General features: G+C 29.1%; 2 protein-coding genes across 2 annotated transcripts; both read left to right on the top strand.

Annotated features, from left to right (window-relative positions):
- The first annotated feature begins 3,532 nt into the window (after nt 1-3,532).
- Nucleotides 3,533-9,525, top strand: LOC117167490 (zinc finger protein 90-like). Its single transcript, XM_033352472.1, has 6 exons — nt 3,533-3,599; nt 4,225-4,374; nt 5,396-5,545; nt 8,038-8,452; nt 8,756-8,905; nt 9,108-9,525. Exons 2-4 carry the CDS (start codon nt 4,332-4,334, stop codon nt 8,388-8,390), a joined length of 546 nt encoding a protein of 181 aa, XP_033208363.1. The 5' UTR covers nt 3,533-3,599; nt 4,225-4,331; the 3' UTR covers nt 8,391-8,452; nt 8,756-8,905; nt 9,108-9,525.
- On the top strand, nt 8,794-12,455 carry LOC117182858 (zinc finger protein 888-like). The gene is made up of 3 exons (XM_033375968.1): nt 8,794-8,905; nt 10,368-10,655; nt 10,745-12,455. Exons 1-3 carry the CDS (start codon nt 8,794-8,796, stop codon nt 11,281-11,283), a joined length of 939 nt encoding a protein of 312 aa, XP_033231859.1. The 3' UTR covers nt 11,284-12,455.
- The last annotated feature ends 364 nt before the right edge of the window (nt 12,456-12,819 follow it).

Below are 12,819 nucleotides of genomic sequence, written 5' to 3'. Positions count from 1 at the left end.
TTCGGTAAAACAAACGCATTTCGTCGCTTAAGAAGCAACACCGCCTAACTCACTTTCAGGAAAAGTGGGTTAGGCGGTGTTGCTTCTTAAGCGACGATTTTCAAAATGAAAATGTGATTTTTCTAGAAAAAAGGTCATTTTTAACTAAAAATGAGGAGCTTATTCCAACCACGAAATAGATTTTAATTTTTTAATCCAAAACAGTTAAATGCAACCAAACAAGACGAATTTTCCACTGCCTAGTTGATTTACAATTACATAACTGTATTTTTGCCTAAAGGTCATATTTTTACCAAGAGACAAATTGTCAAACCTCTTTTGACCTGACTGATTTTCCTAAAATTTTGAATGAAAAATTTTTCAACGTCAAAATATGAATTTTTAACAAAACAGTTGAATTTTTAACAAAACAGTTGAATTTTTAACAAAAAAGTGTAACTTTGTAACACAGTTCATAAAATGTCAACCAAATAATAAAATTGTTAAATAAAAATATGATCGTCAGGAGAAAGAAACTGCACAACAAATAGAAATATACTTTATTTCTGAAATTCTGTCATTTTTCACTCACCATTATTATTCAAAGACCATGAAGTTAGTCTTGTAACAATTTTGATGTAGAATCTTTTATAAGCAGAATATAAAACTTAAATTTATTAGCCTTGACAGTTAGTTAAAGTGATTCCTATAGAAATTCCCTAACTTGCAAGGCTTTTTCTAAAATACTGGTTTTTCCCTGATTTTCAGGTTTTCCCTGACCTTGCGACACCCAGATTTAGCTTACAATGTTGATTAATTTCTTTCAGTTGTTATTTTTTTTAATGTTTATAAAAAATGTGTTTCTTATCGATTATGAAATGGAATTATTTTTGTTAAGTTAGCTATCGTATTAGCTCTTTATTTCTAAGGAATATTTTGTGTCTTTTAGAACATAATATCTGTCTTTAAAGTGGTTTATTATTTTTATTTTAATATATGCACATTACGTAGTGAAATGAAAAGTTTTATGATCTGAATTTTTGGTTTAGATCCGCTCCTCTATTGTACAAATTGGAGTTTTTTTTGCATGAGTAGAAGTACAAATTTCCAGAAAAATGGTTGACATACTGGGCCAGTACAACAAATTTTAATTAGTATTTTTTTCACTTTTCAGATCTGAGTAAAGTTTTTATAAAGGAGGAATACCCAAGGTACCAGATAGAACCGTTCATGGTCAACGTAAGAGGAAGTGATTTCCTGTCTGTTTCCAAGAGGCTTGACAATACTAGATTGGAAATTCCAAAACCGCAGTCTAAGCAGGAAAAGAAACACAAATGTGATCAATGCGCACGAAGCTATGTCCGAAGATATCATTTAACTCGTCACCAAAAATATCATTGTGGCATGGATCCACACTTTATTTGCGATTACTGCGGGAAAAAATTAAGACGCAAACAAACAATTCTTAACCATATACTGCAGTTTCACATGAAAATACAGGAGATGAAATCTAAAAGGATATATAAATGCGCAAGTTGTGACAGGTGTTTTTTTTCACCTGGGGCTTTATGGTATCATAACAATGTGAAACATTTTAGTGAGACTTCTAGGTCTAAATATTCTTGTGAATACTGTTACTTTAAATCGTTCCAGAAAAGTGACTTATCACGCCATATTCTTTCTAAGCATATTAAGTAATTTTTGTCGTAGGGGAGCTAATGTGGCACACCAAAATGTATCTCTCAATTTAAGGAAGAATATGAGAGATTTTGTTTTAGCAAAATATAGTGCATTTAGCTCGATATTTTAGTTTTACTCTATTTATAGCCAATATTATATGGGAATTAATCAAGAAAGTTGATGTTAGATGTATCAAATCATAAAATTCTGTGTTTCGGAATTTATGATATTCCTTGTATTGAGTCCTATCTTCTACAATTTAAAATTGTTCTATCAAACTCCATCCATCGAGAAATCTTATATTTTTCTGTCAGCAGATTTTTATTAAAAGTTTATGAAATCTTATTGTCACAGGACTTGAATCAAATGCTATAAAATCAAAATCAAATCGCATCCACCCAGAAATATCTTCCACAATTTAAAACATTTCTAATCAACCCTATCTATCGAGAAATCTTTTACTTTTCTTTCAGCCAACTCTCATTAAAATTTTATTAAATCTTATGGGCACATTACTTGTATCAAATGTTATGTTCCAAAATCTGGAAAGATTGTATCCAACTCTATCCGTCTATTAATCTGATACTTTTCTAACCAACAGCTTCTTGTTAAAATTCTATCAAATTTTCTCCACAGCAGGCTTGTATCAAATCCTAGGTATCAGAATCGCGGAAATTTTTATTAAATTTTATCCGTTGAGAAATCTTATACTTGTCTATAAAACTTTTCTCATTGGAAAGATTTGATAGAGTTTCAATAAAAAACTGTAGTTAAAAAAAGTAGAAGGCATTAATATTTTTACATCAATTTTCGAGATTCAGAGACATAGGACTAGATACAACTCGGATGGGTGTAATATTTAATAGCGTTTCAATGTGAAAATGTTGATAGAAAATAATAAGATTTCTTGACAGAGTTGGATAAAACCTTTTACTATTCTGGAATATTGGATTTGACACAAGCTTTATGTGGTTAATGTTTAATATAGATTCGGTGAATAAATTTTGATAGAAAAGTATAAGATTTCCTGACAAATTTGCACAGGTTTCGTTTGGTTTGTATATCAAAAAGCGTGTTAAAATCATAGGAATTTGAAATGGCGTATATAATAGGATTGTGTTGAATTTGCATAAAAAAGTAGATGAATTACTGGGACAGTAGCCAACTTTGCTTTGATAAAAATCAATGAAAATTTTACTTAAACGTTTGATAGAAATTGATTATCCTTTTAGTGGGAAACCATTGGATTCTTCCGATAAAGACGATTAGTTAAATATTTATTTTAGTAGAGTTACTATCAAAAGCGATAGATTCAATTTAGTTCAGTGTTTCTAAATAAATAATGTGTATTTAGAATTTAGAGAACTAGTAGGCCAATATAAACGGGTTTTTAAAATTTGCGTTTAGGGTTTTATCGTTTGAAACCCAATTGAATATGATATTTGTGTTTTGAAATACAGTATCTGTCTTCGAAAAATTACTTCAGTATGATAGTATGATGAACATTTCCAACAATCATTTTTTTGAAATTTATTCGTCAGTTTGTATTAGAGTTATTTTTAATAAAATATGTGTTCTTGAAATGGATTTATATGTATATCTAAAATTTAATTTTCCTATTGTTTTTTTTATTCATCAATATTTATAATTAATTAATGCAAGACTTTTTAATCTTAATATTTCTTTTTAGAATTTTAAAGAAATTGCTTGATTAATGTATTGGCTCTTTTTGATGAATTATTCTCGATCAGGTTTTTCCAGATAAGAAAAAGTACAAACCTTATAAATCATTTTCAACAAACTTTGTCAGTACAAAATTTTTAATGAGAAATTAAATTTTGTAGATGAATATTATTCTGTCATGATTAATAGATATTCAGCGATGAAATCTTTGAGATAGGAGAAAACTTGCAAAATCAGCAACTAGACTAAAAAATGAGGTAAGAAGCAATAAATAAATTAAGTTGTAAGAGAAAAATTTTGTTCTTTGTTGAAACATAATAAAAAGGCTGATTGAAGAATCTTTCTTAACAAATTTTCGATGACTTGAAAACTAGGATGTAAGCACGTTTATTTCCTGTTTTCGATTATTTAATGTATTCTAAGTCCGACGATATCTTAAAAAAAATTGCTTAATATGAAAAACATGCCGAAAGCTAAGAAAATTTATTTGCGGGCCTAAAATGGCCCAGCGGAACCTCTAAGTAATTTTTTTTTAATAACAGCAAACGAATAGCAGTATTTTTTTAACAAAAGGAAGAAATTTGTAGGATGGCTTGTGCAAAAATAAAAAATTCACATTTTTATTTGGCACCCCAATCTAAGTTTGAATTTTCCTATTTATTTTTCTATTCGTCAATATTTGTACTTAGATAACTCAAAGTGTTATCACTTTAATCATTTTTTTTTATAATGTAAACGAGACTGATTAATGAATTATACGCTCCTTTTTTTCTAAATAATTCTAGATCATGTTTTTTGCAATAGAAACAATATAAAGTTTTCAACTTATTTTGAAATCACTTCGTCATTATGAAATTACTAATTAGATTTTTAATTTTTCAGATCAGCGTAATTTTAACATATCCAATAAATATATAGCGATGGCAGAATAATCATGATATCTTGATATAAAGAAGGAAATTATTATTTATGTCCACCAGACGTTTGAAATGGAAAAGGAATCGCAAACTATGAATTTATACAAAAATCCAGGTAAGCAGCAATAAACAAAACCCAATGAAAGATAATTTTTTACATGATTATTAAATATCCTATATAATATTTAAAAATGGTAATTTTTATTGAAATGTGCCAAAAATTTCAGAAAATGAAAGGAAAAATTGTCTGTCACAGGGAAATTACAGATTGAAAAGTAAAGAAAAAGGCAAAAAAGAAGTTCAAATGTAATCAATGTGCAGGAAACTATATCCGGAGAGATGAAGTAATAGGACACCAAAAGTACAATGGTGGCATCATGTTATTATTTTCGAAGACTTTATAATTAGAAAAATGAATGTAATATGCTAAAATTGTAGAAAATTATTCAAAATATGTTAGATCATGTTTGTTTGACTTATTTGAGTGTTTCTTTTGTACCAATGATCCACTTTTATTCATTCTAATTTAGTTAGGGCTCTAAAGTCCTGTTCTCAGTTGCAGTCCGAGTTCAGAATGAATTAAATTCACTATTTAAATAAAATAAAAACACAAAAGGAGCAGGCAAGCGTTCCCTTGAATATTTTTATAATTATATCCACGAATGCATACCCTGAAATATAAGAGTTCATAAATTATTAATTTAGATCATTAGTGATTTTTTCTAGAATTCAATGTTCTTTTTTATTTTTCCCCCGTCTTTAAGATCTGGATTAGTAAAATAAATTTGCATGTCGTTATATTGATGAATATCAACTTCGAGAATTCTGAAGTCAATAAAAACATTTTTTCTAAAAAATGGCGTTCGGGCTGTTAGGGTTTGACACACTTCAATAAGCTTATCTAATAATCATTTTTTTTTTATAATTTAGACTGAAATTTGTATTTGAGTTTTTTTAAAATAACTATGCCTTTTTGAAATGTGTTGATATACTTAAGTTTGAATTTTATTATTTACTTTTCTGTTCATCAACATTTCTACTTAAATAATCCAAGACTTTTTCTTTTTCATCTTCCCTTTTAGAACTTAAAGTGTCCTAGTCAATTAATTATGCTTATTACATTTGTAATTTTTCAGATCAACATAATCCTAATATATCCAATAAATATACAGCGATGGGTGAAGGTTCGAGCTTCCTTGATATAAAAGAGGAGAATATTTTGGATTACTGCAGTACTTTTGAGATAAGGAAGGAATACCAAAATCAGGCATCACACAAAAATTCAGGTAAGAAGCAATAAATAAAATGCGATAAAAGACAAAAATTTAGAGAAAAAAAAGTATACATTTTTACATTAAAAATTAGTTCCATTTATCTTGATGGATGCAATTATGCATGAGAACGTGCACAATTAGCAATATCTGTGGCCGACTTCTAACACGTTTCAGGCGTGCACTAAGAGCTGGCCGATTTACTTCACACACGTTTCATGCGTGCGCGAAGAACTTCACCTACTTCTTAGTTTGCGAATCGGGCACAAGAAATTAAACTTTGGATGTAACTATTTCAAAAAAGAATATATTAAAATTTTTTAGATGAATTAGATACTAGATAATAAGATTTACACATTTTCATGCTTCTTGGAAATTGCCAAAAATTTTAGAAAACCTACCATTATTATCCAGAGAAAACGTCGTAGAAGAACACATCAGAAGAGGTGTTGATTTTTTGTCTTTCTACGAGGAACCTGGGGTCAGAGGGAAATTACAGATGAAAAAATCAAAGAAAAAGGTGGAAAGGAAGTACAGATGTGATCAATGTGCACGAAGCTATGTATGGAGATCTGACTTAAGTCGACATCAAAAATACTACTGTGGCGTGGCCCCACATTTCACGTGCAAGCATTGTGATAAAAAATTAAGACGCCAGGAAAGTCTTCGTAACCACATTGTCCGCCTCCACTTTAAGCAATAATTATATTCAGAGTGGGGCTGAACCAAAATGAAAGGTGCTTGCATATGGAATTTTCTAGTAGATTATGGTTTCCTGTAACCCCATGAAAGTTATAAGACCAAAGTTAAAATGATCGCGTTAGCTCTCTCTTAAAAAAGGCAATTTTTGTTTTTCAAAAGTTATGAGAGGTATAGAATTTGCATGCATTTAAAAAGAAAACAAATTCGAAGCAACAATTACCATCAAGCTGGACGTAAATTAAAAATATCATAATTTCGGAAAAACAAAAGTTGACTTTTTCGAGAAGGGCTCAGGCGATTATTTTTTATTTGTTCTGAAAGCTCTCATACTGTACAGGAAAACTATAACTAACAAAAAAATCCCGTATGCTTGAGCACCTTTTCATTAAATTGGGTTCAGCCCCACCGCAAATAACTCAAAATTCTGAGAGAGAAATAAATCCTTTAAAAGATTTTTCATAGTTCGGACAATAGGCGATGTTAACATTTGTATGTTTACTGAAAAGTGGCAGAAATTTCATAATCGTAACTACTTTTATCCACGAAATCTAATAGAAGAATCAATGAAATATTTGTTCTTGAATTGATTTTTTTATTTTATTTAACATTTTCCTTTTTGTTTTTGTATTTATCCTTATACCAAAATAATCCTAAGCTATTTTTCCTTTCTTTATAGAATTAAATGAGACTGCTCAATTAAATATCCTTCCCTTCTGTGTGAATTACATTAGGTCAGATTTTCAAGAACAAAACGTATCATCCTTAGAAACATTTTGAAAACTGGTGCTACCAAATTAATAATTAGATTTTTTATTTTTAAGATCAATATCGAGCAATAATTAAATAGGGATCGACGAACGCAAAAAAATGTTATCGAAGACATCTTTCTTCTGATTGATGATTTTTTGTATGTCTACAAGAAACCTAAGGTCAATACAAATTGAAGAAACAAAGAAAATTTTGGAAAAGAAGAAATTCAAAAGTGATATATCTATTCCGCGGTTCACATAAAGTTCATTACTTAACCATATAAGAAAACAAATCAATGTTTTTAGTTTATTAGAAAAAAATCAGGTTACAATTTTTACCAATTCTTTTTCATAGTATCCTATACAAAATGCACAAACCATTTTTTATTTTTGTTTTAATTATTTTTGAACGATTTAAAGGTACACTTTAGAGTTTAGCTGAAGTATATCTGGGCGTGGAATAATTTTTGTCTAATTAGTTATCTTTATTTTTAAGAAGTACTTGATTTGTATATTAGTATGTGCCAGAATACTACAAAGGTCCAGATAAAAAAAAAACTTTTCGACCTTCTTTAATTCTTCGCTTGATTTTAAGCCATTGTAAATTCTTAATCTATTTGCACTTACTTTTTGTAATAATATTATATTTTAATATTATATTATATCTTTGAAATTGTAGTGTTTTACAATATGTGCAACATCACTTTTTAAATTTTTCTTAACTTGAATTTCAACTATGCAACTTCATCCGCTTTATTCAATCCGAATTTCATTTTCGATTTTCGACTTTGTTTTTACTTATAGTCAAATATCACTACTTTTAACAATTATTAAATTTTATGTTGCCATCAGAATTTATGTTTATTGCATGTTTTTGAATTTGGCTAAAAAATAATGATAAACTTTAGGAATATTTTTATTATGCTTTTGTTTCTGTAATTTTCTAGGTATCAATATAAATTAATTACACCTATATACGATTGTGAAAACCTTCAAGCAAATGGTTCAAAATCTGTAAAGAATTTCTCTTTCTAATTAAATTCCTTATATTTTCAGGTGACCAAAGTGTGCTGAAAAAGGCTCTAGAATCGAGAAGTTATTTACATCTTGGAAAAATGAATAGAAATTTTGAATCGAGACCCTGTAGATTTCAAACCGTCTACGAAACTCAAGTACAGGGGATTCCTGTTAATCAAGGAAGAAAGCACAAATCTCAAAAGAAGTTCCAATGCAACATGTGTGGGCGAAGTTATGTTCACCAACCGAATTTATCTCGACATAAACGTTACGAATGTATAAATGTAGAGCCTCAATTTGATTGCAATTTCTGCGGTCGTAAATTTCGCCAAAAACAGGCCCTTGCTAATCACAATATTCGTTGTATTTCAAAAATTAGTGTTCAATATTAATCTAAACAAAAATTAAACACTCAAAATATTTATTTAACAAGTACGTCCGTATAAAATCAAAGGTATTTCTGATAATAAACTATTTATAAGTTACTCAAAAATTTGTATTCAAGTTAATAAAATATATCTTCTTGAACTGGGGTTTTATATTTAATTTTTAATTTTCCTGTTTCGTTTTCTATTTATATTTGTACTTGAATAATGCAATATCATTTTCGTATTTTTTTTAGAATCTGAACTAAACGTGTCAGTTCATTATTCTCCTCATTCTTCTGAATAATGACGGATCAATTTTTAAAAAAGTACACATTGTATAAATATGTTGTCACTATACTAAACTATTAATTCCATTTTTTATTTTTCAGACCAACGCAATACAGGCATATTCAATAATTATATGGTCATGGGCAATCAACCATGTTTCCCTGATATAAGACAAGACAATTTTTTTTATGCTCATAATACTTTTGAGATGAGAGAGGAATCGCAAATTCAGGAATTAAACAGAAATGCAGGTAAGCAGCAAGAAAGAAAACAGAAAAACGATAAAAAAGAAAATTAATTATTTTCCTTTGCTAAAAAAAAGACCGCGATAAACATATACAAGACAAAAATTGAAAAAAGAATTCTTGATTTAGAATTTCTTATTTTGAGAAAACTGCTACACATTCATTTTAAAAAGTGTTGCATTTCTAATATCTTTAAACAATTTTTCAGATATACGGGTTTTGAAAAATACTCTGCTATTCGGAAAGAAAAGAACATTTATGTCTAAGACAGACCCCGACTTAAAATGTAAATTTTGCAATCTTCGATTTCCACGCAAAGACGAAGTTAAGTTACATATTCTCAACATGCATTCGAAAATGTATGAACCCAAAACTTTGGAGACAAATTTCAAATGTGATGTCTGTGGAAATAAATATAGGAATAAAAGACATCTTTATACTCATATTGTTAAAAAGTATCATATGCGATACACCAATGACAGTCAGATTGATCATCACACGAAGAGACCTGTATATAAATGCACGAAATGTCCACGATATTATTTAAATAAATCAAGTTTGAAACGCCATTGTAATCAAGTTAAACATTAATTAGTCTCAAGGAAAAAATAAAAATTATATTTCATAAATTATGGAAAATACTTTTTATTAAACACCTGTCGTTACATTTTTTCAACGGAAAAAATTAATTTACTTCCAAATAGGCCTAAAAGAAGTAAGAAAAGTCCTATAAATGATGTGTTTCACGATAAAAAAATATGCTACCTATACTGTATATAATCTTTCAATGAAAAGTATGATAAATATATGTTTCCAATATTTATCTTTTCATAAATATTTAAAAAGTTTCTAATACGTTTTTCTCGTTTTTCTCCTCGCACATACTTTTTCAGAAACAAATAGTGACTGCTTTATTGTTACCTAATTCTATGTTTTATTTTTCAGTCAGTCCAATACTAATTGTTCTTTTGTTAATTTCCAGAAAAGGACGCAAATAGTGCTATATAATCAATATTGTGATTCAGAAAAAGAAATACAAACATGAATTTCAGTTAAAAATCAGTATATCACAAAACATTCTTAAAATATTATAGACTCTCACAAAGCGCCTCTTCTTACCAAGCGCCTTTCCCGTCCATTGCTTCTAAATTCGGTAGGCATCTTGAGTGTGTATTAGATTCGCATTCGCGAAAAAGGGTTTAAATAATCCACCAATGTGCCTCAAAGATATTTCTCGCCAAGTTTTAGAGGCGTAGCCTAACTAAGCGGGCGCTCAGTGAGTATCTCGGTACCGAGCACCAGGCGCCTGGTAAATCTACTGTACTATGTATTTCCTATCAAGATTAGCTGTTTAATTAGACTTTCGCTCCGTCTTTACTAAATATCTTCTCTTTTTATATTTAATTATTCGTAATCATAACATTTTATAATGCTCATTCCCTAACGAAATTTCGTTCAATTTTCTCAGATGATCCTAGTACTCCGAATGCTGAAAGGCGGAATTACTTGAAGAAAGGAAGAGGAAGACCAACGAAAGGGCCTTACGTTTGCTTTAGCTGCGATGAGGTTTTTAATTATAAAGCACCTTTTTCAAAACATTTGAAAGAAGCACACAATATTTCGCCTGAAAAAGTTCCAAGAACACCCAAGAAAGTTCTCCCGACTACAAAAATTGTTGAAAAGAAATTTGAATCGAAAACTCCGAATGAATTTCAGTTTGAAGACAATTTGAAAATCAAGGAAGAAGTGATCGAAGGTAAACATTTATATAACAATAAAAGTATCGAAAATAAAAATAATATACAATCGAAGATTCAAAATTACATTTTTATGTTTATATTTCAGATGAAGGAACTACTTCAAAGACTGTCGCAGAACCAACAAGAGATTTGATGACAAGAAGAAGACAAAGTGAAGGACCCTACGTTTGTTCCCGTTGCAGCGATACTTTTGAATTAAGGGCATGTTTTTTAAAACACCAGAGAGAAGATTGTGTAATAACTCCTTCCAAGAAAAGAACGGTTAAAGGCGAGACAAAAGTCGGGGCTTGTTTTACTCCGAAAATTACAGCGCATACACTCCCTAAAACTAGCGGTTATGCACATTTACTGAAAGTTAACGAATCTACTCAAAAAACAGAACCTAAAAAATATTTGACGATTCCAAAAACACCACCGGCACTGGTTCTGACGTCGCCCGTCTTGAAGAAAACAAATCAGTGTAAAAAATGCGACCGTATTTACGATAATCCTAAAAGTTTTTGGCGTCACACTACTTACGAGTGCGAAGTGGAACCTAGATTTACATGCAACGATTGCGGACTTAAATTTAAACGCAAATATCACCTTAAGAGACATCGAGCTTCGCAACATTTCGAGTTCTAAAAAACAAAATCGAAGATTCATTTTTATGTTCACTATCATCAGCCGGGGCAAATGTGCCGCAGGATTCATTTTTTGCTAAATACCGTTATTTTTTAAATGTGGTGCAAATGTCATGGAAATCTTCTTTGATTCTGTAATCCAAGGTGGATTTTTGAACCTCAATTAAAAAGATGGAAAAGGCAATGAGGAATATTTTAAAGGAATATCGTTCTCTGATTATCCCGGTTGCGTGCATTTAAAACCATGGATGTATTCTGATTTAGAAAAAGTTTCAAAATTTTCTAAAACTCCACACTTTTTATTTCAACCAATTTTTTATTAATTTTTCAATATCGATTCTTAACTTGATTGAGTAAAGTGCTTTTGGAAACAAAGGAAAAATTTTAAGCTCAAAAAAAAGAAAATATTAAATACAAACTACGATTTTTTTACATTTCATCAAATTTTGCATTAAAGAAAATAATTAATCATATTATAGTTATATATTAGGTATAATTTTAATTTTTGAATAGTAGTTATTCATACGTATTGATAAGAAATATTAATTTTAATATCAAGGTTTCATAATAATAACAAAAATTAATTTGTAAATGAAATTTGAGTTTGGCCAACATTTTAGTATCGAATGTGATTTAAAAAAAGATTTCTGTTCCGAGGGACCTTTCCAAGAGTTTCACAAAAAATTATCTTTTTATTTTTGGATATATTGCAACGTTCCATATAATATATTAAAAATAGGAATCGAGACTTTTGTAGAACTTCTCTAAATAAACAATTTTGCTTTTAGAATTTTATCCTTAATCGCTTTTTCTTACAAAGTAAATGGTGGTCAATTAATTAATTTCCAACTTTTTAATAATGGCTTGACAATTTTTATTGTACCGCTGACATTGACACTTATTTCATTTTTTGTTTATGATTTAAAAACTGTCTGTTGTGACTATGTAAAAATTGAGTTATCATCTGTTAGTCGAATACTATAGTTTTCTGATTAATGAGTTGATGATTTAAAAGGAATATTATTTCTAGAATTTATTTAATAATTATATTTGGATTGTAAGAGCCTGTTTTTTTTAAATCGATCTCTATCAGATTTACCATCGCTTTAGTAAATACATTTTTAGATTTAAATAATATTATTATAATTAAATAACTATAATACACTACAATTAACTAAATTATATAAAATATCGAACAAATTTATAATTCTATATTATACATATAAAATATAGGTGTGTATTGGTTTCTGATTTAATAAAACAAAATCATTTCTGCATTTTTTTCCTTTATTTAGGTATGCAAGACTGTAAATGTTTCAGCTTAGATTGGTTTCAAAAATTATATATTTTTATACTAACTATCTTATATTTTATATTTCAGGGGCTGTGTTTTCATCCGAAATGCCATTTTTGATACATCAATCTGAGAACATCTATGATTTTAAAGAACAGAAGACTGTTTATAAAACAAATGGACGGAAAAAATCTTCTTCGCAATTTTGGAACCCTATAGCAAGAAAATATGAGTGCGACAAAT

The sequence above is a fragment of the Belonocnema kinseyi genome, chromosome 2 (assembly GCF_010883055.1).
Source record: "Belonocnema kinseyi isolate 2016_QV_RU_SX_M_011 chromosome 2, B_treatae_v1, whole genome shotgun sequence".
In the NCBI taxonomy this organism is placed as follows: domain Eukaryota; kingdom Metazoa; phylum Arthropoda; class Insecta; order Hymenoptera; family Cynipidae; genus Belonocnema; species Belonocnema kinseyi.
The sequence above is the reverse complement of the archived record's forward strand: the minus strand, read 5'-3'. Positions and strand labels throughout refer to the sequence as shown.